Source organism: Strix uralensis, chromosome 7 (genome assembly GCF_047716275.1).
Source record: "Strix uralensis isolate ZFMK-TIS-50842 chromosome 7, bStrUra1, whole genome shotgun sequence".
NCBI classification, from domain to species: domain Eukaryota; kingdom Metazoa; phylum Chordata; class Aves; order Strigiformes; family Strigidae; genus Strix; species Strix uralensis.
In genome coordinates, this window is record NC_133978.1 from 16,592,207 (window position 1) to 16,618,079 (window position 25,873).

The window sequence follows — 25,873 nt, forward strand, 5'->3', positions numbered from 1 at the left end:
AACAGTGTATGGTATCAATATTTAGTTGGCATTTTCAAGTGTCCATTGATGCTAGCAGGAGAATGCACCCTTATGTAGGCATGAAGTTGTGTTCTGAAAGAATGAGCACTTTACTTTCTCATAGTCAAAAACCAAACAAAAGATTAGATCTATCTCAGCAAAGTGTCCAGTTCTTCTGGTTACCTGTTCCTGACTAGGGAAGGGAACTATACATAGCAGAGGGCTAGTTAGTTGAAAGGCTTCTGAAAACTACAGAAAGGCTTCCCTTAATCTTAAATAGGCTTTAGCATCTGACCTTTCTTTAAAAATAGAATTAGATGAGTGTATGTAGGAAAATTTTTATTTGTTGTGAAAGAAAAATGTTTCCATTGCCTCTATCATGCTAAAGACTTCTTTGATTTATTTTAAAGCTCTTCCTTTGCATTTTGAACAAAACAAACTCAAACCCTATTCAACCAACCAAACTAAGGTCACATAACAGATTCTCTGGATGTTTTAAGTCACAGATAGCTATCACTGGTATTTTTTTTAAATTTGTCCTTCAATTAAGAAGGAAATAAATCATGAGCAATTTGAAAAAAATTGTTCCTGATCTGTATTTGAGTATTTTTGTACAGTTAATTGGCTACATGTTTTTTGGTGTTTTTGTGCTTATGAATTGGTATTTGTGTATTGTTATGGTATATGTTATGAATCTTAAGATAATACTCAGTAACTAGATAATGAATAATGCTTTTGATTACAATCTGACGAACTTCTACTAGCTAGTTAACTTTATTTACTCCCTTTAACTCAGACATGAAAGTGTCTGAGGATGTGATAATTCATTTTTTACATATTTGCATGTCTGCATCAGGAGAGGTTTTTCAGTTGTCTGAGCCCAGAGACACTTGATTTGATATTTTAAATTCATTATTATAAGTAAATTTTGCTACTGGCTTCAAGTAACATTTCTTTGGATTTCATTTTTTGATTATCACTGACTGATTTTTTTTTTGTTTGTTTGCTCTGCTTGTGACTAGTTGAATGAAACATAAGTCTTAAATTGTTACCTGCTTTGACTCACCATCTTTTCTCTTCTGAAATAATTTGATCATCACTTGTTTAATCACAAACCAGCTGTATTTTCATTCTAGAAACAAATATAAATAGGCAAACCTATTATAATTTTCTCAGCGTTGTCAAAAGAAAGTGTGATGGTGAAACTAGTTATTTTGCAGCCCTGCTACAGTGAATAGAAACTTTTTTGTGAAACAAGTAAATCTTGTTAATATTAGATCATTACTAATTAGAAGCTTATTGGAGGTTTTGTAATAATAGTTTTTTATTTTTTAATTTTAAAATTAATATATATACACATATTTGTGGTAAAAACTTTTAAATCTTTGGAATAATCATAAAAAGTCTTATCTGTAAAATTATGCTTACATAATTGATCACTTGACATTAATATTGCATGGTAAAAATGTCTGTAAGGTTCTGGAGTGCGAATAGGCAATACAGGTTTAATAAATGAGCCATAGCTTGTAGTTTTAGATTATTGGAAGGTGGAGGAGAAGTCACAGCACAAGTCAAGGTGTAAGGGGAGTCACAGGGACTGGAGTTGAGAGTGGAACAAATTTACCCAAGCTAAGAAAAAGGTTTCCTTTTACTTCTGCTACAGAAAGAGGAGAGGTATCCATCCTTAACTTATCTTTCCTTTAACCCCTAGTGATGCTGATACTCTTTTGTCAGTTCATTTGTACACAGAAAGCATGCTATAAAATAAACCTTCTCATCCTTTCACTCTACTTTATTGACTTAAAAAAAATCCAACCAAACAAAACCAACACCCCAACAAAAAAAGAAAACAAACAAACAAACAAGCAAACCACAAAGTAGCACTGGGAAATCCAGAGACAGTAATCAAACATTATTGGCTTATGTATCATAATGTTTTTAACTTACATCCAGCAGCAAATGCCAGCATACTGATAAATGTAAAAATCATTGATGTGATCTCTACACTCACATTCAAATGATTGTGTTAGACATGGCATAAGGGGAATGGTACTTGTAAAGTGTGCAAAAACACTTGTATTTTGAATCAGAAAATAACCTTCAATTTATGCTATTGTTGCAACGCACAGACTTCCTCTCTCTCCAGAGCAGTAGACATTTCTTTGTAAAGTATATTCAGACTTGCAATAATCTGTAAAATCTACTAGAAGAATAAAATGCTTTACTCAAATAAAAGAATAGCCACAATGACTTGAAACCTACAATAGAAGACACCACTACATTTGTATTTCTAAGACAAAATAACTCTGGGGAATAGACAATTCACTCTACTGCCAAGTGGATTTTAATAGGCAAAATAAAAATTTCTGCATTTGAATTTGGCCATGGTAGCATGCTTAACTTCCTTGTGCTTGCAAAACCGTAGGATTTTTTTAATAATTATAAGTAGCTGAATTTTGTCTTGTCATATGCCGTATTAGAGTTCCCTTAGAAGACACTGAGATAAAAGTTTCAAACTGCAATAGCACTTTAAACAGGTAGTGCTACCTAATTAAATGAATGGTTCCTTCTATGTGCATTAACCTGTATTTGAACTGATCCAAACACAAAAAAAACCCTCACTACATGAGAGATTTTGATATTTGCTGAAGGTGTTTAACAGATTCCTTGCTATCTAGGCTTGCTTTTTAGAAGAATAACACTAACTTTTCAAAGCTATTTCGTGGTACACTTGAACATAGACGATGTATAAAAAGTAATTTTTACTATTAATCCATGTCCCAAGGAATTCTGAGAGTGCCAAGTAAGTTATTGTTTATAAAGATTTCCTATAACTTTCAGGTTCCCTTTTAGTACTTATAAGAGATGTTGAATTAACATCCTTGTGGAATTAAGCTTTGGTTTATTCCCTGAACAAGCACTACCACACTGAATAAGTTATATTTTTTTTGTCTTTCCTGTTAATGTGTTCAAAGACTGATGTAGGCAGCAAAATTCAAAGGCAAAAAAATAGATAATTTTCTTCCCATTTATTCCATTATTTCTCTTCTGAGGCTAACTTGATGCATGATGGGTGAAGTAAAGGTGAATACACAGGCAAAAGTTAAGTCATGCAACTAACTCAGTACTTCCAGTGAGAAATTATGAGTGCAACAATTTTTAGCCCTTACCCTTTTGTCAGGTTTTCAAATGGTTACTAAGACTGTTTTGACGATTAGCAGAATAATCTGACTGAAAGCCAGGCTTAAATAATGAATTTGAATTTTGTATTTTCTAGCTTTAAAACAAATAGACTTGACCTGAAGGAACCAGTTCAGAACACTGTCTTTGAATTAAAAACTTGTGCACAAAGTATTTTTTGTCGTTTTGAAAGAGCAAACAAATCCTGTAGTCAACTGCCTATCCTGTTTGGGAATTTTAGAATATTCACATGAGGCAATAAGGATATTTACAGAAAGTACTGTGTCACAGAGGCTACACTCTCCAAGTTGTTTGCATTTTATGAAAGTGGAAATACCTTTCTACAATACATATATTTAAATATTTTTAATTTTTTAAAGTTTTGTTTCATTAGTTATAGGTAGTAACTAATGTTGAACTGCTATTTGTGATCTATGTAAAGGCCTTTATTTCTTTATTTAAAGTAAAATCCCTAACCCCCTAGGAAAGCCCAACAAGTCTTCCCTGAAAGTGTTAAGTCAAGTTATTTATTCTTGTTTGTGCTGATAACAATCTACCTGCCCTTGAATTGAGAAATGACAAAGCTGCCAAATTACATGTAATGAAAATTGGTCATGAGACTCGTGAAAGTCTTCCATACAGGTTGTAGTAAGGTTGTTATTCTAATATTTTAAATAGGTGTTATATGTGATAAGTAGCTGACTGTCTTCAGTAATATTTTTCTTTTCTGTTCTTTGTAACTGAAATCTCTCTCCATCTGGATTTAGTCATAGAACTCTTAAATATGTGTATACAAAACCAGAGACGCTTCATTTACAGTCATCTTGCAGAAGTAACATAGGCTAGTGGTCATTGAATGGCACTAGTTTTCAGAACTACAGAGATTACTTTTATAATTAGCAGATACATTTGTGTTCCCAGAATGAATCCATAGACTAAGTGAGCTTAATGATTGATCTGTGGCCATAAACCAGTGGGTACTTACTAATTGGAAGTATTTTGACTCTGAAAACACCAGAGAAAGAATATACCAATTCCTTTGTGAAATATTAAAACTGAACAAATTAAACAATGCAAGCTTTCTATATGGTGAGTGGTTTTGGAATATAATAAAATATGGACAGTAAAAAGATAGATAGCAGATATTGGATCAAATACAACATAGATAAGGAAAAGATAATTTATAAAGCTATATGGAAGTCATATGGAGTCACTTATAGAGCCATATGCTTTTTCCTGTCCTGGAGGGAATGTGTCTTTATACTTGCTGGCCCAAATCCTTAGCTCTTATGAATCAATATGCCTTTATTGTCTAGATCACTGACTTGGAATTTCTTTAGTTTAAAATAGCCCAAACCAAGCCAACCAACAGAAACCTGTTTTTCTTGTACTAATAACTAGGTGCTACCCTTTACATTCTAATAATCAGGATTTTAGCTTTGATTAGATGTCCTGGAACTCATCTGATGGCAATGCTGTATCATCACATATAAAGAAAGCTGATAATTTAACAAGCTACATTTTGATTGCAAAGAGACATAGGAAGAAGAGGAAGTACTGACACTATGCTCTAGAGATAAGTATTCATGCTTTCATAAAAATGAAAGCATTCATTTTTTCGGGAAGCTGTATTCATTTCTTCAGGGACCTCTGCAGATTATAAAGATTCAGAGTTATCAGAGGTTACGTTGTTTGTATGTCTGAATATATTTGGACAAAAATACCAATAACATGAACAAATCTGTTTTCTGAGATAGTTTTGTCACAACGTGGATATTAAGGTATGCCTGTAATTGGAGAGACCCTCAAATAGCTTTATTGTCTCTCAAGGAACTCAGTTCTAGTATCTAGCATGTTAGTAGGTCTGTGCTAGAATCTCTCTTCATCCTAGAAAGTACCATGATACTGGGGGGGGAGTGAGTTCTTTAGTATAAGCACTCTTAGCAAGACATGTTGAGTCAGTAAGAATATCTTCTCAAAATTGGTCACTTCGTGTTTGTTTAGTTATCAGTTACCAAACACAGAACTGGTGTTTACTAATGTCAGGCTTAATAGAAGTCCCAAGGTGATTTTTGTACAAGTATTTTATTTTTGTTGATGTAATGGTCTGTCATGATCCGTACAACTGGCAACAGCATCAACCAGATTCTCTTTTGTCAGTTTTGTGCACTGGTGGTTAGCAGCAAAGGTGGATGAAAAAAGCATTTCAGTGGATGAGAGTGTTATCAAACATAGTTCATGTATCAGGATATTCAAAAATACCTGGAAGGTGTGTGTGTGTATGTGAGGGAGTGAGTTAATTATAAGAACAAAGAGCACAACGCCAAACTCCCATTTAAGGAATGAGGGAGGGAAAAGTTTTGTTACAGCGACCTGGGACTTGCATGTAAGTTGTATATAGTTCTAACCTTACTTTTCCTGTTAGGTATTCAATTTATTTTTATACTTTTTTACTGTTTTGCTTCAGCCATCTCACAAACAGCCTATTTAACAACAGTTTGAGTCTGGCTTCCAACAGGGCTGACATTCTCATAATTGATATGCCTATGTTGATGAAAAATTTTCCCCACTTGGATTCCAGCAGAACTCGCTGATTGCAGGGAGTGCAGTGCACAGCAGAAAATCATACATTTTTAAATTTTTTTTTTTTTTTTGGTGACTGATGATCATTTTACTAAATATCACTGTTACTAGGTCTCTAGTAATGAAAGCATTCTTCTGAGCTCCAGGGTCTGGAGCACAGCAAGCCAGTGATGCCACCATCACTGAGATGCTGGGTGTCTAAGATGTCAGGAAGCAGACTCAAAGCTGTATTATAATAACCTAGAATTAATTGTTAAAAGGTCTGTAAACTCTTTGCAAGAAATCGGTCCTTCTCTTGATGTGAGTTAGTTGTTAATATGGCCTTTGCATTAATTTGGTAGCCAGGAACAAGATTTGTATTCACACCTCTGATACTCCTCTTCCTATGAGGTTAAGTCAGTGATGTAATGTAGTTAGGAATCTCACCTGTGATGGGAAGCTTGCCTTACTTCTAACATAAATTTGTGGAGATTGATTAGTTCTATTTCCTTCAATTCTTTTAGCCATATTTGAGCCTTCCTTAAAGGTTTTTTTGAGTACTTCTGAAAATGAAGGTAAAGCTGAACTGAATAGAATATCTGGAAAGCACCATATGAAAATGAAAGATGTATGTGTCCTTTTTTTTAGGAAAAAAACCCCAGACAGGCTTCAGTTTGCTTTTATAATAAATTGTTTGATTGTCTCTGTTAGAAACTTATTGGCATTGAAGTTTTTGTGGCTTGAAAAAATTCCACAGTGAATGAGACTTTCTTCAGTTTGTCCCTTAGAACTACTAAGAAAATGATGTATAATTTCTGTATGAGTTAAAATAGTCACTATATTGAGCGTACATAAGAGTTCAGTTTTGATTTCTTCCTGTAATTGCCATTGTTTCAAAAACCATGTTAAAAAAAATGTTCAGTGCTGATATTAAATGCATCTTCAGAAAAAGATAACTTCACCACACAATCTAAGAACATGTGACTACTAACCTGTGAGAATTCCTGTGCTGTTCAAGTTTTCTTTTATGACAGAATTTGAATTCTGGCCTCACTGAGAGGATATCTTGCCTGTCAATATGAGGCCTGAGTTTTAAATTCTGCGTCTAAATTTTATAAGCAAAATATTTTTTTTCAGAAATAATAATAATGAAGCAGACTACAAGCAAAATCCATACTGGTAAAAATCTAAATGTCAATTTATATAACTTTCAGAAATTCCATTTTCTCCCTAATTCCTATAAACTGTATATTAGCAAACTGTGTCTGCATATTTGTTTCAGCAATTCCCATATGCTTGCTTTTACAATTAAACAGTCAAAACAACGCAACTTTCGTCCTCCTTCTGGTGTCTGATTACTGTATCTGGTAACTTTTGTTATTCCAGTGTCCCAGTTTCAGTAGCCTTGCCAAACACGCTACTGGATTTAGACCCTGCCTAATTGTATTTTTTTATTAGAATTATATTTTTATTTTGTTCTAGCAAAAAAAATAAAAATCATTCCCACAAACTGAAAGGCTGTATAACTGTTTTTGTAATTTGTTGTGTATCCTCCAATGAATGCCTTATTTAGTTAAATAGTGACCTCAGTACCCACTGGACCGTAATATTCCTGCTGTCAGTCTTCCTTTCAGTTTTTGGCTCCTTCCCTGGGTTAGTATTGGCTCCTATAAGACATGAGGAATAACAAAAACATCTGCTGTCACCCCAGGAGGCTGGCAGATTTTCATTCAGAAGGATGTGTGCTGCTGTTGAGCGTCTTTGCAGTACTCATTGTGGAATCAATGGCAATAGTAGAAGATGCTCAGAAAGAAAGTGGAGGCTCTGTGCCAAACTTGTAGACACCAAATGACAAACTATTATGTATTGAACAGGGAGGTTGGAAGAGAAAAAACCAGAAAACCTCAAAATAACTCACCCCCAAATCAAGCAAATAGTACAAAATTAATAATGGTGATAGCTCCTCATCTCGTGAATAAATGACTTAGATCATGAATCTTGTCTCTTAGCATATTTTTGTCACTCTACTGAATTAATTGGAAGCTCAGAGGCTTCTTTACCAATCACTACTGTGCTAGGATAAATACCTTAACAGGGTCAGAGGTCCTGGGTGTATAAGGAGAGCAGGATTAGAAAGGTTTAAGAAATGTTAGATTTAGAAAAAGACAGGTTTAGACTGAAGATTAGTCATAGAATCTTAGAATATTTCAAGTTGGAAGGGACCCATAAGGATCACTGAGTCCAATTCCCTGCTTTTCACAGGGCTACCTAAAACTAAATCATATGACTAAGAGCATCATCCAGATGCTCCTTGAACTCAGAGAGGCTTGGTGCCATGACCACTTCCCTGGGGAGCCTGTTCCAGTGACCAACCACCCTCTCAGTGAAGAACATTTTCCTAATGTCCAGCCTGAACTTCCCCTGACACAGCTTCATTCCATTTCCTCGTGTCCTATTGCTGGTCACCAAAGAGGAGATCAGCACCTCCCCATCTGCTGCTTTCTATGAGGAAGTTGTAGATTGCAATGAGGTCACCCCTCAGCCTTCTTTTCTCCAAGCTGAACAAACCGAGTGACCTGAGCTGTCCCTCATAAGTCTTGCCCTCGAGACCTTTCACCCTTTTGGTTGCCCTCCTCTGGACACACTCACACTCTAATAATTTGATGTCCTTCTGGTATTGAAGCGCCCAAAACTGCACACCATACTTGTGGTGGTCACCTCCCTCAACCAGCCAGCTATGCTGTGCTTGATGCACCCCAGGACACAGTTGTCCCTTTGGCTGCCAGGGCACACTGTAGACTCATATTCAACTTGCCATCAACCCAGACCTAGTCAGAGGAACCACTAGCTTTATCTCTGTACTTCCATAGTTCTGGACAAAGTGGTATCATTGTGAACTTGGTTTCACATGGTGCTTTACAACGTTTAAAATCTCTTTTTTCTATGTTATAATCCCTACAGAGATGGTAGTATCTAGAGAGATGGCTAGTAGCAAAATTCAAGCTCCTTTTCTTTCTCTTTTGTTTGTTACTATGTTTAAAAAAGACATTACAGACTTTCACAGGGTTTGCTTTCATAGGCTGGCAGCTGCTGTAGCCCATCATAGTGGGAAACACGCCCAGGACGTTTCTGGTGAGAGTAGAGTTCTGAGAGGTGGGAGTGTGAGGCCCCAGTCATTCTCTTCCCCTTTCTGTTTGAGTTTTATCTGCTTTCATAAATTTGAGAGACAAGAGGGAAACTGCATTTAGCACCATACCTGCAAAGATGTTGCTGGAGATCATAGAGCAGGAGAATTAATGATGTGGTGTGTACTTAAATAGCAACTCACAATGATCGCTTTCTGACCTGTAGAAGCACTAAAGTTTTGTCGGTTTGTTGGTGCATGTGATGGACAAAACTAATAGCTTTAGGAAGAAAGCTGATAGAAAGGAAAATAGCTCAGTTACTGATTTGCTGGGTGGTTTTTTTTTTTTTTTACACTAGCCTCTGTTTTGGGTGATTGCTTGGAACTTTGTGTAAAACACTCTCTTTGCTTTATCAAAATGGAAGTAGAGTTTGGAAAGTTTGCTTAGTTTATAGCTTTCTGTTACTCCTGTGATTATCTGTGTGAGCAGAAGTCAGTAGAAGAAAAGATTTCTGTGGAACTGAAACCCCAGCCTAAACTCAATGACAATAGTGGTGGGTTTTTAGAGGAAATAAAATTGTTTTATCATTTTCGAGTCCTGAAAAAAATTAGTACTGAATTAAGGTAACATTTTTTTAATTTGAATTTTCACAGCTCTTTCTATTGATCTAGTCAATAGCAAGGAGACGGTTTCCACAGTGCCCTTTAAAATCGATCTGAAGTCAAGTTTTATTAAAACAGCACAATACAAAAACCTGATATATGAATTAGTCTTAAGGAAGAAGCTTCCTTCTTCACAGGAAATTAATTTTATTCAGTGGAAATCTTTTGCAACCTAGGTTGAGGACCACTAGATGCTTTTAGCTAGTAAAACACGGCAGTAATGGTTGCCAATATGGGCATCCATCAGTAATCGAAAGTAAAACTACTTAAGTATTACACATGACTTTTAGTATATTGAGCACTTTACAAGCATTAATAAAATCAAGCACTTGAATTATGCACAGTGCATCCTGTGGTGACAGTGAGGATTTAGAGAGTAACCAGGAAGAAAATTATCCTTGAATACTCTCCTTAGAGCTGTGTATCTGCAGACAAAATGGGAATCATGTTGTGTATGACTTCTGCTTTTGTAACCTGTAGATCTCATTTCCCTTGTGAAACTAGATTGTGAGGATAAAAATCATACTTTTAAACTAGAAAATAAAGCTGATCTTACAGTTCATGCCCTTTTTTCCTGATTCCCATGAGCGGAATCTGAAATACAGAGCTATATTTATTTCTCAAAGTCACTTCTCAAATGCATCCTCTAGTTATATGTATTACTCCAGTGTCTTGTTACTCAATAAACTAGTCAGATACTTGGAAAATGTGAATTACTGATGTATGAATCATTACTTGTTTTTTCTTTACTAGGGCTTAATTAAGCCCCTTTTTCTTTTAACAAGTAGTAAAGGTAAAATTTTAACTTCATGTGATACTTGGATGGGATTGTCAATGAATCTCATTCACAGATAAATTAGGGGGGGCACCTGCCTCTTGGGAAGCTGTGTGAGGTAATTATGCAGCACTGTAAATGGAGAAAGACTCTAAGCTTCAAGCTGCTGAGTAGGTTCTGTAAAGCACAGCTTGTGAATAGTGTAAAGTATGGCAGCCTGCTTTGATGAGCTGTTTGATCTTTATGCTGCTGGAAACTCTTTACCAGAATAATTTATATAGAATTAAAAAAAAAATAATGGAGTTCTAGGCCCTGTAATAAAGATACCAGATTATTACAAAATTGCAAGATACAAACAAAGGGCATGGTCGATTTCCACCTCTTTTCAAGAGTAACATTAACTTTATTACTGATCATTGTCAACTTCTTCTGCTCCCCTGAAGGTTGAGCAAATTAAAACTTAATACTCTGTGATGATTTAACAACTGTTATCCTTTCATTTCTTTCTTACTGTTATTTAATCTTAGAAAAAGAGCTAAAAATTTAAATTGACTTATCATTTCACCTCTGTTCATTATCTTTCCTGATAGTGGACAATAACTGCATGCTGTATAACGTATAATTTATAGAGAGAGTGAGTATATAGAGATAACATGTTTTTGTGACATACGCAGTATTTTTTTGTTTGATAAATATTGAAGCCAAATACTGCAGACTCATGAGACAGAAAAATATCTGCCTTTAAGCACTCCACCTGCCCTCCGCTACTAATGAAACTCTGTCAGGGTGGCTTCTAACAATTCAGGCCTCTGAGGAACTTCAAAGGGTTGCTGTTCTCATTTAGAAGGTGTCCCATCAAAGTACGAGCTTCATCTACAAGTTTTGGTATAGGCAGAGTCAATCCTGCCATGAGCAAGAAGACTTAGATGTAATTCTTTGTGTTATGAGAGCCAAGAGTGGACACCATATATCTTTATTTTCCAGTAGTCCGACTTCTGATTCCTTGTAAAGTCTATGTTCAATGTCACAGTCATGCATCAACTCCTAGCAGTGCATCACTGGTACACCCACAAGAGGAGATGATCTCTGTGCCAGTTAAAGTGATTCCTGTTATTTAAAATTATGAGGTTAAGAATGTCAAAGAGAATTCACTGAGCTTGTTCTCGTTCTATATGACATAAATAAAAATGGAACTACAGTATGTGAGTCAAGCAAAAATTTAGCTTTCCTCTTTCTCTGCCTTAGATTTCAGTCAGTATCTATGAATTTGAAGGAACTGTGTATGTTTCTTTGCATCATAAATGTACCACCTGCTGTATTTGTAGTCTACAAGTACTGACTTTGGATGATTTGGATGCTGATATTTAGTGTCTGGGAAGTGAACCAAAATAAAGTATGTTACTTAAAAGAAATTTATCTGCAAGGAATTTTTCTTCTTTCAGGTTTAAAAAGTTTAGTCTACTTAATCATTTATGCAAAGGAGTCATGGGATTCAGATTACACAAAATTGTTTCCATAGCAGTGTGTAATGAATGAGGTCATAGCTACCTGATTAAATAATAGCATTTGTGCATTTCTTACAATGTGACATAACTGGTCCTTTAGGGGAAAATACTTAGTTTAATGTAATTATTTCAAAGTAATCATTAAAACTGTTACTTTACAACTAAAACTGCTTTTTCAATATTTTTGAAAATCAAAGCTGTGTATCTTTCCTCCAGATTGCTGCACACTTGTGTGCTCTCTGAGTCTCACTCTTCCCCCCCCCCCCAGTTATTCCAATCTGAAAGCTGCATTACACTTGTAATCTTTGAGGTGAGAAGTGTTGTATACTATTAAATATTTTTAATTACTCATTGGCTGACCGGCTGCTCTTCAAATATTTTATGTGCTGCACACTGGAACTTAATTTCCTATGTCAGTAAAAGCTTAGATTTTTTATATCCTACAGGGAGCTGCCTGTAATTCACTGTGATTTCCTTTATAATTTTAATACAGTAAGCATAAATATTATATACTACCCTTGATTCAAAAAAGGCCTTAGATATGACTGGTTTGTCCAGGTTGGCAGGTAATAGAATCATTCTCTGTCATTCTTCAGCTGGTCACTGATCCATGTGTTCTGTGATATTACCAAATAGTTATATTTGCGAGTCTCTCAGTTATTTTTGTCCCACCACCTTCCTCCTTCATCTTTTATCCTATTGCCTCTAAAACCTTCTGAAAAATCATAAATCTCTTTGTAAAAATGTTAATGCAAATAAACTGTGTTTGACAGGCTCAGCATTGAAGAAGGTTGCCTATACTCCCTCACAATATTAATAATTTCTTGTTTCATGTAAAATAGAAACCACTAGTGTTTAAGTCCATTCCTCCCACATGAAGACGTTTGATTTGTATCAAATGAAGACCTAAAATTCCTGTCACCATGTTTTCTAGGGAGTTCTGCAGTTCAGGGAAATGAGTAGTTAATTCCTTTATGCAAGTACCAAGATCCCAGTTTTGTAGAAGTTATGGTACCTTGTGTTTAGAGACTCTGTCCCTTGAGCTGTGTATTGCCTTTCTTAGTCCATGGAGTCTTAATGATTTTTGGGCATCAGAGAGGTGGTTCTGAGCACCAGTTTTAGCCACTGGTGCTAGCTGCATTACAATTCTGTAATACAGAGAAGAGGGGAAGAATTTCCTTCTACAGTCCAGTCTGCATCTTTTTCTTTCTGGTATCTCTGATACCACAAGCAAGAAAGTACTATGAAGTTAATAAAATGAAAGAAAGTGTACTGTTTCCTAATAGATAAAAGCCTTCTGTAATTGAGCAGGATGGAGAAAATTATGCAACTGGAAAGATACTGAGAAATTCAATTTCACTGACAAAGCAGTTTGATGCTTACTTTGTGCATTGTATTTGTATGTATCTTTTAGTGAAATAAACCTTCTACTTTGGGAACTTTTTAACGACCTATTTTAATGTTGAATATTCTTGGCAGAGAGTAGTTCTTTTAGCAGTTTTCTTATTTCAGCTTCTACCACAGTTATTTTATAAAAGCTAATAATTTAATGTAAAAGCACATAATTTAGATCATATAGATCATAAAAGATTTACTGGTAATTATTCTCTTAAAATTGGGCAAAATCAAATGTGTTATTTTTCAATGTATTTTTCATCCTTTCACAGTAGTAAAAAAAAATGCCAAGAGGTGATGATTGGAAAACTTGAATTGGAGTTGGTTATTACCTAATGTTAACAACAACAAAATTGCAAGCAATCAGCTAAAGTACTTCCTGTAATCAAGATAAACAAGTTAGGTAATTTCCCCACTGTTCATTGCTTTTTTTCTCTCATTTTTTAAGACCTTTTTCTCACATTCATGAAGCACTTTGAGACTTCCGGGTTGCAGTGAATCACATAGTGTCACAAAAGTGAGTTAAGTATGAATACAGTAAGTGAAATGTGTGTTTTTTTATTGCTTGTAACAAGTTTTTGTTGAATTATTGATATTTAAACTGTTTTATCATCTGTGACAGAAAGAAATTTCTCCTGGATTAATCCTAATTAATAGGGTGTTGGTAATTTGGCAGTGTTCATTTTGTGATAATGTCTGTACCAATTCGCGTTTCAATTGTATGCTTCTTTGATTTGCCTTCTATTAGGAAACAAAATGGGAGGATAACAGAAAATGCATGCACTTTTCTACCCTCCTCTGTGCTTTTACATTAAGGATCACTTCCCTTTCTATAGTTTTGATAACAGTCCCATCTGATATTGCTTCATATATTTTTACAAATTTAATTTCCATTATATTTAATGTTAGTGGTCTGGTATGGCTACTTTACAGTTCTTTCTAAAATACCTTTTGAAAGAATGGTTTCAGTATAATGCTTGAAGCACAGAAAAGACGGTTAAAGACTAATATTCTGTTTTACATAGTTAATTGTCTAATCTGCCTAATGTACCTTTTTCTACAGTATGTAGAAGAATGACACGTCTCCTTTGATTTAAACTTAGTGTCCCCATTAATAAAATGAAATGCTTGTTTTGCCCTTTTGTCTGCTACTTTCTAATTGACCAGGGTCTTTAGGGAATATTTTAATACAATAATGATTTAGTCATCTTAAAGGAAATTAATAAGAAATGCTCTCTTGACTGTAGAAAAGGAAAATAAATTTATGGATATGGACTAGATGTAAGGTTGACAATTTGTGAAATATTTTCAGTGACTACTCCTACCTTGTACATTAGTGACTCACCCTGGTTTTATTTATTTATGTATTGCAGACAGTAAGTTAACTTTTTATGTAGTTTTATGACAAGTTGACTAGTTATTTATTTCTGTAAATGTGGTCTGATATACAATCAGAAGTAACAAAGGAAGAGTTAAGGATTTATTTTTCTGAATCAATATAAATGAAATTATTCACACAAACTTCTGAACTTATAGTCAAAGCTTATATGTTTAATTGTATAACTAGTTTAACAGTCTTCACCGGTATGTTATTAGTGTGTCTTACTTTATGATTTCCTACACTATGCCCTGCATTGTCTGCCATTTGTGTAATACTGAAACTCTTAAAATCCTAAATATATATATCTTGATAAGATTTCTGTGCAATGGAAACTACCATTACTCTTGTTCTATAGCTGTGGGGTGAAGACATGAAGAGACTACATAACATGGCTGAGGACTTCAAAATTTGGTGGCAGAACAGACTGCAGCATGTCTCCCAGTTCTTAAGTTGGTATGGAAATCACTCAGCCAGCTTTCCAGTTATTCAGAAATCCTGTTTTACATCAATCGAGGTGTTACATCATAACACCTCCATTAATGTGTAGAAAATTTTAAACTTTGTACTGAGTCTTTTTTTTTTTTTTTTAAATTATTTCAAATAACGTAGGTGTCTGCTGTTTCATATTCTTAAGTGAGAACCATACTCAAGAACCCATCTTTTGACAGGCTGTTATGCTGTTTGTGGGATTGTGGCTGGAACACTGTATTTTACTAATCTAGTTTCCCTTGCCTCTCGGGTCAAGGTTTTAGAGTTAACTCCTCTACTGGAGTAGTTTTTGTCAGTCAAAACAATGACATGAAAAGGGGATTTTACACAGGTAACCCATGCTGGAAATATGAAGGGCACAGAAAAAAAAAAATCTGTCAGGATTACTGAAGGTATGCACAAATGCAACAGAGAATCTGGTCACTGGAAAAAGAGAAATTGTATTTGGTCTTGGAACCTAGACTCTTCACTGTGAAGGAATTTTTTTTTGGTCAGCACAGAAAGTAAACTTCTCAGAATTTCTGTAGTTGTCTCACAGGAGTTTACCGTCTCAGTCTTAAACTGCTTGTGAATATTTTATGAGAGAAAATGCTTGGCTATCTCATCAGCCATGTTTTCCACAGATCATTCTGTTTCCTTTTATTCAGTGAAAGGAATAATGTTTTTCTGGGTATCAATTATTAATCCCTTGAAACTAGCCAAACCGTAGCTACAGTGTGATAAGTGACGTCAGTGTAACCTAATATTGACTAAGAACCCAATATTCAATGAAATGAAGTGGATGGGCCAGTTTATAGGGAGTACCTCTTAGCTCACATTTAGTTAGTTTAGCCTTTGCTTTTTCTTTCTTACAAGATTGACTCTTTTCAAAGAGGTTTGTAAGTCTCCATAAAGCTATTTCGCACATTCCCATCTGCTTTATTTATTAATATTCCAATGCAATCCAGTGTTTGCTAAACTGCAGTAGAACAGGTGAATTGCTTCATGTTTTTTTGTTTTGCTTGTTTTTAGCACTGGATGAACTGGTACTTAGTAACTGTTAAGATGAAGGCTACAGACGGTAGCTATATCTGATGGAGAACATCTGTTGTGGCAATTATTTAGTAGGTAACTGATGTCTTGACATACACTGTATATTGCCCAGCTGCTGAGAATGCAGCAGAATATTATGGTTTTATATACATTGAAGACCCCTGTTTGGAGTTACCAAAATGGTGAGAGAATGTATCTAAGGGCATGTGATTGAATTATTGATAAAGGTCTAATAATTTTAAACTCAGTGTTTCAGAGGTCCACCTAACAGAAAGGAGAAATAGTCTTATGCAAAATTATTCCTCTTCAAATAGCATCTGTTGGTGGCTTTGGGGAAACAGATGAATGAAAAGGAAAGGAACATAAACATAGATTTCTACTGTATAAGAGTGGCCAGTATGAAAGTGTTGTTGATCTGATACAAAACATTTCTTAAAATGCAGGCTCTAGGAATGCACTGCTGTTAATTGAGGGGCAGTTAATAGAGATAAAATTGCAAGTTGCTGGTATCATTATCAAAAGCAGCCCTTCCCTAACTTCCCCAAACTATATTTTATCACTGTGTTATTACTGCATACTTCAAACCAGGTGCAACTGCTATTCTGGTAGCCCTTATCTCATGTTCCCTAGGATGGAGTTCCAAGGCTGATACTGGGCTTACTCCATCCATATTACTGTTTTTAAAAATCTGCTTAAATTGAGCGTACTGCTTCCTCTTGTGTGATGTGGGAATCACTTAACGCTCTATATTCTTGTTACAGTTGATACTTTGTTTTTTGTGTGCTATTCATACTGCTTAGATATTTGGTAAACAGGAATATCAGAAGTCCTTTTCTTTGTTTCACCAGACTTTAACTCAGTTCTTTTCCCTTGCATTGCCTGCCTATGTTTTCTAACATATCTTAACAATAGACCAAGTTTTTTTTCAGGACCATACTTCAGACAGTGTTTATCAGGTTGTCTTCATAGTATCCTGTTTCTTTAGGGCTTCTAAAGAGACAAATTATTCTCAGATGATGTTTTAAGTTTTCATAATAATTTTTTGGTTTTATTTTGTGGAGTCCTGTGTTGAATGGAGTGTCTGTTCATTACTTTGATGTTTGTACAGATATTCTAGAGAGAGGTAAAGTGAAGCAGGCAGGACTACATTGTCAAAAATGAAAGTTGGTTTTGAGTGTCTTTTCCCTTTTGAAGTCTGTTTTCTTAAGCTAACTGTGTTTAAGCTTGTGTAATATAAGCTGCGTTTAACTTGTGTAATATAAACCAATGTCCTGGTTTGAGTGAGTGGCAGTGTTTTTTTGGTAGCAGGGGAGGGGACTCCAGCAGTGGCCCCCTGTGAGAAGCTTCTCAAAGCTCCCCTGGCTCCAAGTGAGACCCACCTTTGCACCAAGGCCGGGCCAATTAGCTGCGCCTCTGTGGTAACATATTTAAGAAGCGGAACCTGGGAGGAGTTGGTGGAGTTGAGAGAAGTTGCGAGGGAAACATCTGTGTGAGTGCTGAGGTAGTGGAAGGATAGAGGAGGAGAGGGGGGAGGTGCGCCAGTGTAGAGCCCCCCTGTATCCCATGGTAGGATAGCAGGGCCCCTCCCTGCCACCCATGGGGGTCTGTGCTGGGGCAGATGCCCATTTGAGGCTTGTGAAAGACCTCACGCCGACCCAGGTGACTGTGCCTGAAGGAGACCGGGACCCCCTGGGAAGAAGCCCCCGCTGTTGTAGTTCAGCACTGGGAGGATTGCATCGTGTGGGGGTGACCCACACGCCCGTGGGTGTGACTCATGTCGGAGCTGGTTTGCAGAGGACTGTCCCCTGTGAGAGGGGGACCACGCTGGAGCAGGAGAGGAATGCCAGAAGTTCCCCCTCCCTGAGGTGGAAGAAGCTGCAGGACTGACCGCACCCCCCATTCCCTGCCCCCTGTGCTGCTGGCGGGGAGCAGGTAGAGATATCAGGAGCAAAGCTGAGCCCGGGAAGAAGCGAGGATGGGGGAAGGTGTTTTCAGGATGTGGTAATGCTTCTCATGGTCCTACTCTGTTACGTGTTGCTGTTGTTAGTGTCTGTATTAAATGTTAAGTTCTTTTTTCTTCCCCTAATGAGTCTGTCTTTTGCCTTTGCCTTAATGGATTATATCATCCCTCCCTGTCCTTATCTCAATTTCCTGAGCCTTTCGCTTTATTTCCTCCTTCTCAGTGTTGGGGGGGAGGTGGAGTGAGTGGCTGCATGGTGCTCAGTTTCCCTCTGAGCTCAAACCACGAGAAGCAGTTTTTATTGTTGAAAATATAAGACAAAGCTTTGAAGTTTCTGGTCCAGGTCTGTGTCAAACCATTGGTAGAACAGTGAGTCCTGATTCCTGTGCACCCTTTCTCACCATGCATTCTCTTCCATTTTGTCATTAAGTTCAGGAAATACATATTTCACAAAAGATGCTGTTTCTCACTTAATCTACCTAAATGTTCCTGTCATCAAGTAATTAAAATAATGAACACTTTGTGAAAGAACAGGTAAGCAGAGTGGATAAAGATGATATTACCTTACTTCTAGCTACTGAGCCTGTAAATAATTAAACAATTACCGTCGCTGTCAGGTTATTTTTTTTTTTTTAAGCACCTTCTTCAGGTTGTGGTGTTGGTTACTCAGTGCTTTGTGGTGAAGAACTAGTAATGGAAGGGGACTATACAGTTAATCAGCAGAACTGATTTGTACACAGTGTAAATGAAAGCAGTGTTTAAATCTCTTTCAGTGATCTCTACACAGTTGCATAATGACTTGGGAATAAACTTTTCTTAATACTTAACTGCCAATGAAACAAGAAACTAGCCGTGTAGATGAAAAATGTAAAATATACCAACTAAATACAAATATTAAATAACAGCAACTAACCTGTATATTAATTGTAGGTACAATAATTGTAAGAGTTAGGCTTGGTATGGAGCTGATCATGAGCCCAAATGATATGTGGCAGGGGATGATTGTTTTACTTATTTCTTAATTAAAATATAATATGGGTGGGAGATTTTAATAGAGGTGAAATAAGTGGTATACATGCAGAAATACAGCCGTTGAAATGTATTACAGACTTTAATACCTTCAGAGAATCAGATACTGAATTAGGTCTGTCACATCTTACTGCTTTATTCTATTTCTAACCAAAATTCAATACAGCAAAAAGAACTGTAGGGTATTAGAACCTTTTGAAAATAAAAAAGCTACCTTTTTCCTTCAGTGAAGTCAAATGTCTACTGTTTTATTGAGTGTTAGGTAGCTTTAATAATCCTATGAATAATCAAATCTTTAAAATTCTGTTTGATACATTGACAAAATGTTTTAGGGTAAGGAAGGAGTATGTAGAGAATAATAGAATTTTCTAACCTTAATACTTTCAAGTTGACTACCATAAAATGGACTTTTCCATTCAGCTCTTTTTGTTTAATATAGAAAGTTGTGTGACTTTCTATACTAAAATCCATAATTATGAATGTTTTTAGCAAGGTGTGCATCCCTGAGATTTTAAATAGGGGTGCTGTGTGGAAAAATCAAGAAAGTCTGTGGTTTCATCCTTGCTCTCTCCATGACTTCTCTGGTGACTGAGTTAGACAATCACCATCTCAGTTTTCTATCTGAGAGAAAGAGATAATTACACCTCTTTTACTATAAAAAACACATTAATACTTTTATTCAGTATAAACTTGTACAGAGTATAAAAGCCTACTGTGCTGTGCAGCAGAGGACCATGCAGTAAAATCTGGCACATAGAGTTTACAATCTGAAAGATAAAGCTCTAACAGTTACAAAAGGCAGACAAACTGGTGGGAAGAGAGAAATAAATGGTACATGTAATTTTTAACAAGGCAGTAGCTGTCAGGGCACTGTAGGGCTGGGGGCTCCCTGAGGACCTGGCAGTCAGGGCCATGTCCCACCATCCAGCTGGGGCACAAGGCAGGTTGGGGCAGCCCTAGCCCTGGCCATCAGGAACCTCCTTGGGGCCAGGCCAGGGCCAGCCTGGGACGTCAACCTGTGGGTGAGGGTAAGGATCAGGCCCGGTGAGGGAAAGAAGCTGTGGGCTGACTCGACTGGTGGGGTCTGGCTCAGCAGAGCCAATGGCTGGGTGGGACAGGGCTGTGGGGAGCTGGTGGCCCTGGACTGGGCTGAAATGGTGTCCTGGGCCACAGGCAGGGTCGGGGGAGACCCTTGAGGAGAGCAGCTAGGGCCAGTGAGGCCTGTGAGTGCCCCCAGGGCCTTGGAGATGGGTTTAGGTTGCCTAAACCTCAATACTTTGTTTTACTACAATGTCTGGTATATACAGCTACACTGTCCGCTCAAAAATGAAGCTAGGTTTCTCTTTTCTGGTTTATAATCAAAAGAGTGATGGTGATCTAGGCATTTCTTTGGGGGTGATCTGTATGGCTTGGTGATGATATGAGTCACAAACTGTCCCTAGCCAAGTGTTACTCTCCTGGAAATGCCTTGTGCTATACCATATGTCACTGTCCTAAGCAATGAGCTCATTTCTGTAGGTTGTTCTCTGTGAGTGTGCAATGCAGTATATGTCTTTCAATGCTGAGTGCAAAACATCTGATTCACTGCATCAAAATTCGTCAGGGAATGAGGTCCAGTTACGCAAATACAAAGTAGCTTTTATCTTCTGTCTGGTTATTTGCTTAGGAAGTACTGAATTACTGTTGTAACTCTCAATGATTTGTTATTATCAGTAGCCTCATCATGCACTGTGCTGTAATTGCTAGTAAGAAGATAGAGCCCGCATTTCAGAAAAGAGACTAACAGGGAAGAATCTGATTAGCTAATTAAGTTGCAATACTGAGACTCTCTAAAAGCAACTGTTGGCCTCCATATTACATTTTTAGGACAGATTCAGTGCAACTGCTTTATTAGTTCTGTACTGCTGTCAGGAAGTGCCGTTACCTTTATGTCCAGCTGTGTCCTCAAGGCCATCGAAGCTATGCATTTTGACTGTGATAGTGTAGTATTCCTACTGTAGTTAATAATCACTGAACCGTCATCAAACATCTTTGCTTGTATAACAGATATCGCAAAGGGGATTAATGGCAATTGATTTCCTGCTTAGTGATCTATAGGCAGGTCATTTATAAACAGGATCTTTCAAGCTGTTGGTCTGTTCAGAGTGCTTGAAGCACTAATGTAGATCTGTGGGTGCAGCTCAGGTTCTCACTACTTGCCTCAGCACTGAATTTTGCTGCCTCCTATATGCTTCTTTTGCATAACTTTTCAAGTATTCAGGAAGTAATTAGTGTTATGCTGTCACCAAAGGCATGCGCATGGCACTTTGCATACGATATGTTTTAAATGTTGTACAATCCAGGCTGGATTTTCCTATCATTTCCCTTGATTTTTTGTGCAGCATCCATGACTGTAGCACGTAGCAGGCAGTTACAGAGCACGACATCCTTACTGCAGCATCCGCGAGAGACTGATATGAATTCCAGTGCATGTGACTCATCAGGCAGCTTAGTGCAGCTGAGGGTCCTCTTTAATTTCCAGCTCTCCGTTCTACGAGAGCCACTTACTGACAGAAGAATTCCTGTGATATATTAAACACTTTCATTGAAACACTGGTTCACTGATAGCATGGCAGCTCCCTGCAGATTCTCTATGGTGTATTTTGTTCCCCTCACACTTGGTAATTATTGTCTTGTTACATCATGCTTCTCAGTGAAGGCTTACTCGGATAATTAATTCTAGGGATAGTAAATTAAAATTGTACATAAATTATGTTCACACCTGGTACTCTTTGTTTTGAACTGTTACATCAAAAGGTCCTTCAGTGTTTGTCTGACAAACTCATTTATATATAGCTCTATAATTGCATACATAGCTCTTGGCAATTATGCTGCTCTTACAGGGAAGGAACGTATAACATATTTGATTCTAAATATATGTTTTTAAGATGTATTGTCAAGGAGAGTATTATTATCTAGTTGTTAGTCTGGTACTTTGTAGAACATTTTTATTTCTAAAGAGAGATGGCCAAGTAGGTGCTTCATTTCATCTACCAGAAAGACTGATCTGCTTTTTTCATAGCACTTCTTACCTGCAAATGTACTCTTTCACTGTCAAATTGCTAAACATTAACTAACCCAAATACTTACTTTGTAGGAGGCCCAGAAGATCAATGGTGGTGGAGATACACAGGCAGATGGGACCTGCAAACCAACAGATGAAAAAGAGGAGAATGTGGCAGCAGAAGTGGGATGGATGACCTCCGTGAAGGATTGGGCAGGAGTCATGATATCTGCCCAGACATTAACTGGCAGAGTACTTGTAAGTTTTCTATGATTTTCTATGTTCTTATTTTAAAGAACATTTTTAAACAAACACTGTGTTGCAGCATTAGTGGAGGATTTTTGATTGGTTTGTTGCATCAGTACTGAGTCAATAACAATTTTCTCTTTGGAAGTAAAATAGCAGACTAATTTCCACTGCGAGAGAGAAGCGGAGCCAGCAAGTCAGAAAAAACGGTCTTCCAGCCCACCCCTCAGCCTATTTCCGTAATGTGGCACCATAATTTTGAACTGTACTACAAACAATGAGTTTAGTAATTTCATATTATGTGGTAAAACTATAGGCCTATTTTGTCTGGAAGTAAACTTGTGCTAGCAAAACTGGAAGCCAACTTAGACAATAAGCACAGTGTTACTAAAGTGTATAGTGGTCTGAACTGTAAAGCAAAGACAAGTTTGAATTGATCATGCAATGGGGTTTCTGGTACTTTCAATAAACTAGCAATGCTTTTGTGTTCTCTTGATCTTTTTCTTTATTAACTTAGGAAATCTTTCAAACATGTGAAGAGTTATGTATCAAATAGAGCCACAAATCAGATATTGATAATACGTACTTTAAAGTTCTACTGAAAAAAATTATAGTTTTCACTTTATTTGAACATTTTATAGCCTTGTCAACTCATACTTCATTGCCAAGGGTTTTCTGTGGAGATCACCGCAGTAAAAGGTGTCTCCTGTGTGATTTTCATTAGTTTCCATGTTAGAATGCATGTACTTATAAGCTAACAGCTGAAGTGATTTAAATCCCATTTTGTTACTAGCTTGGATTAAACTGGAAACAGAATTTGTGTCCTTAATTGTTTACTTTGATTAAGAGTCAGTTACAGTCTGTAATTATTTGGGTGGGATAGGGAAGGGAAGGAAAAGAAATTGCACTTCCCAATCAAGTCTTTTACAGTGAAAAGATAGGGTGGCTCAATTGCTACTGTCTTGGTTAGTTCTGCAATAATACTTTGATTATTTTTTCCTAAAAATACCTTTTGCTCGTCTGCTTATGTTAAATGATGACTTCTATCAATAGCTTGAAAGCACGTTCCATTGCTCCTTTTAGCACTGCGTCTTCTACGTGAAGCTGACATAATGATCATCTTATGAAAAGCATCATATTGATCTTTTTCATGTTTTCTTGACATCTTCAGCATTAAAAATGACAAATCTTAGTGCCATGCTGCTTGTTCCAATTTAAGTATCAAGGCTAGAAATTATCCAAAACCAGAGTCCTATGCCACTAGCTATGCAATCAGAAATTGGCCTGTGTTGTTTTAACTGAGGTATATGTGAGCACAAATGCAAACCAACGATCAAGACCACAACCTAAAATATAAACCACATTTTACTAAGTATTTTTATTCAAGATACTAGCCGAACTTACTCAGTTCCATTTGATGACTGTGTATTTCTTTTGGAGCATTTTTTTTTTTGTACTTGCAGTTTGGCACTGCATTTTATAAGGGTCTAGTGTATTTCCAGAATTTTTTGTAGACAGCTGGCCAACATCATTCGGTCAGATTATTTCTGAGATTGGATTTATATTCTTGTCAAGGTATAACGGCAGGTATTGTACACATCTGGGCTCATCAATATTACTAACCGTCTGAGAAATAAAGTAGCAATATATGGAGTCTGTTAGTTAATTTCGTTCAGTTTAGAAAACAAGATGAATTTATTTTAATATAGCACTCATCAATTTCAGGATTTGAATTGATAGAGTGTAATTTCTGGAGGGCCATTTCCAGTATGAACACCAATTGTTCATTTAAATTTTACTTTATGGTTATATTTGCTAAAGGTTAACTGCCTCAATGAACATTTTTGCTAGAGAGAATGTTCACATTATTTGTAGATATAGGTTGCAACTAAGTCAAGTCACTATTTTTATCAAAGTATATTGTTTGAAAATATTATGACTTACTCATGAATTCTTACTAACTTAACACAGCCTATTCCTGCCAGCTATTATATTTCTGAATCAGTGTGAAATTATTTTTTTTCCCCTGAAGAGGAAAGAATTGTGGCTTTACAGTGCTATGAAATCAAAATTGTATGAGATATCTGCAGCTGAAGGAATAATAGTACATTTTTATATTGTAGATGTAGAACTAGTTGAAAACTTAACTTTTTTTTTTTTTAGTTTGAAAATTATTTTGGAAAAAAAAATTTCCAAATTGTGTGTTTCAATACATCTAACTGGAAGGTAAGGGATGTCGTCTTATTCATGATCTGGGTCATTGGAGACAGTTAGTGAAATTATTTAATCCATTCCTGACAAACAAAGTGGCTCTGAAATCTTTGAAAGAGGTGCTTCCCCTCAACACTAGTTGTCTTAAAATAATTTAATTAATTGGTGGTTGTGGGAGAGGGAAGAGTTCTCTAACTGAAATAAAAGCAAAAAACCCCCAAAATAGTGTTCTTAGTCTTTTCCCCTCCCATTCCATTAATGAAAGAGGAAGCATTACATTTAAAGACTGAACAAAAAGAGTAATTACAACCTTCTCAAACTTTGGAATATTTTGCTTTTGACTTCAATTAAATGTTCTGTTTCAAATAAAAATAAATCAACCTTTTAAAGTATCTGGAACTCTGTAAAACCTATTTGTGATGGATATCTGGGCTTGCCAGTGGTGTTTGCTGTGACTTGTGGAAAAAAATCAAGCTAGTAATTTAAATTTTGGCAGTATTTTTTACACATACATGTTAAAGCTAACTAGGTGAAGCCAAAGATATGGGTATTGTGCAAGTTAATCTCTGTATACAGAATAACTTTCACACATTCTCTGTGGAAGTGATTCTGATCACTGGCAGAATTAACTCTTTCCCTGGCAGAAAAGCTTTTCATACTGGTGCTCTTATGTAAAAGTCAATATTGTTTACACCTATTCTTTCTTACTTTTTTGGAGTACAGAAGAATTGGTGCTGCTAGTTCCATGCATTGCTCCATGGAAGCGGTCAGTTATGTCTGGTTCTTCAATATGAAATGTTTGCCTTGTGTCATTTCTTAGATGTTAGTCCCTCATCATGTGAGTATCTAGGAGCAGGTTTATTGGAAAGGATAGTGTCTAAAATATATCCTATTGACATCTCCACTTGTATCCTTAGCTCTTAGTTACATGAGGTAGGAGTTTCCCCTGTTCCCTGCTGCTCACAGTGTTTATGTATTAATCCCAACACAGAACCATTTGGAAACAGATTTCTGTTCTTTCAGTCTCTAGGAGTAGTTTTCATTTTGTTACAAAGAGATTTTTTTTTTCTTTTTTGTTACGGGAAGAAACATGAGAAACAAGAATGGGAAATTTACTTGCTAAATAATTAAACCACTAAATTTTCAAAGCATTTGTCCATCACTTGTTTTATTGTTATGTCAACTGAGTTTCTCATAGTGTAACTTTTGTCTGTTAAAGACAGCAAGATTAGGTGGAATAGACATAAAAGTGGCATGTACATGGGATTGTGCTAATAT

General features: G+C 36.4%; 1 protein-coding gene across 19 annotated transcripts in view; it reads left to right on the forward strand.

The window, feature by feature from the left end:
* KCNMA1 (potassium calcium-activated channel subfamily M alpha 1) overlaps window positions 1–25,873 on the forward strand; it is a 514,017-nt gene that overhangs the window by 117,019 nt on the left and 371,125 nt on the right. For all 19 annotated transcript variants that reach the window (XM_074874548.1, XM_074874549.1, XM_074874557.1 and 16 more), the window contains exon 2: window positions 22,232–22,396. In XM_074874548.1, the coding sequence (XP_074730649.1) occupies window positions 22,232–22,396 (165 nt within the window). The remainder of the gene's footprint in view (window positions 1–22,231; window positions 22,397–25,873) is intronic.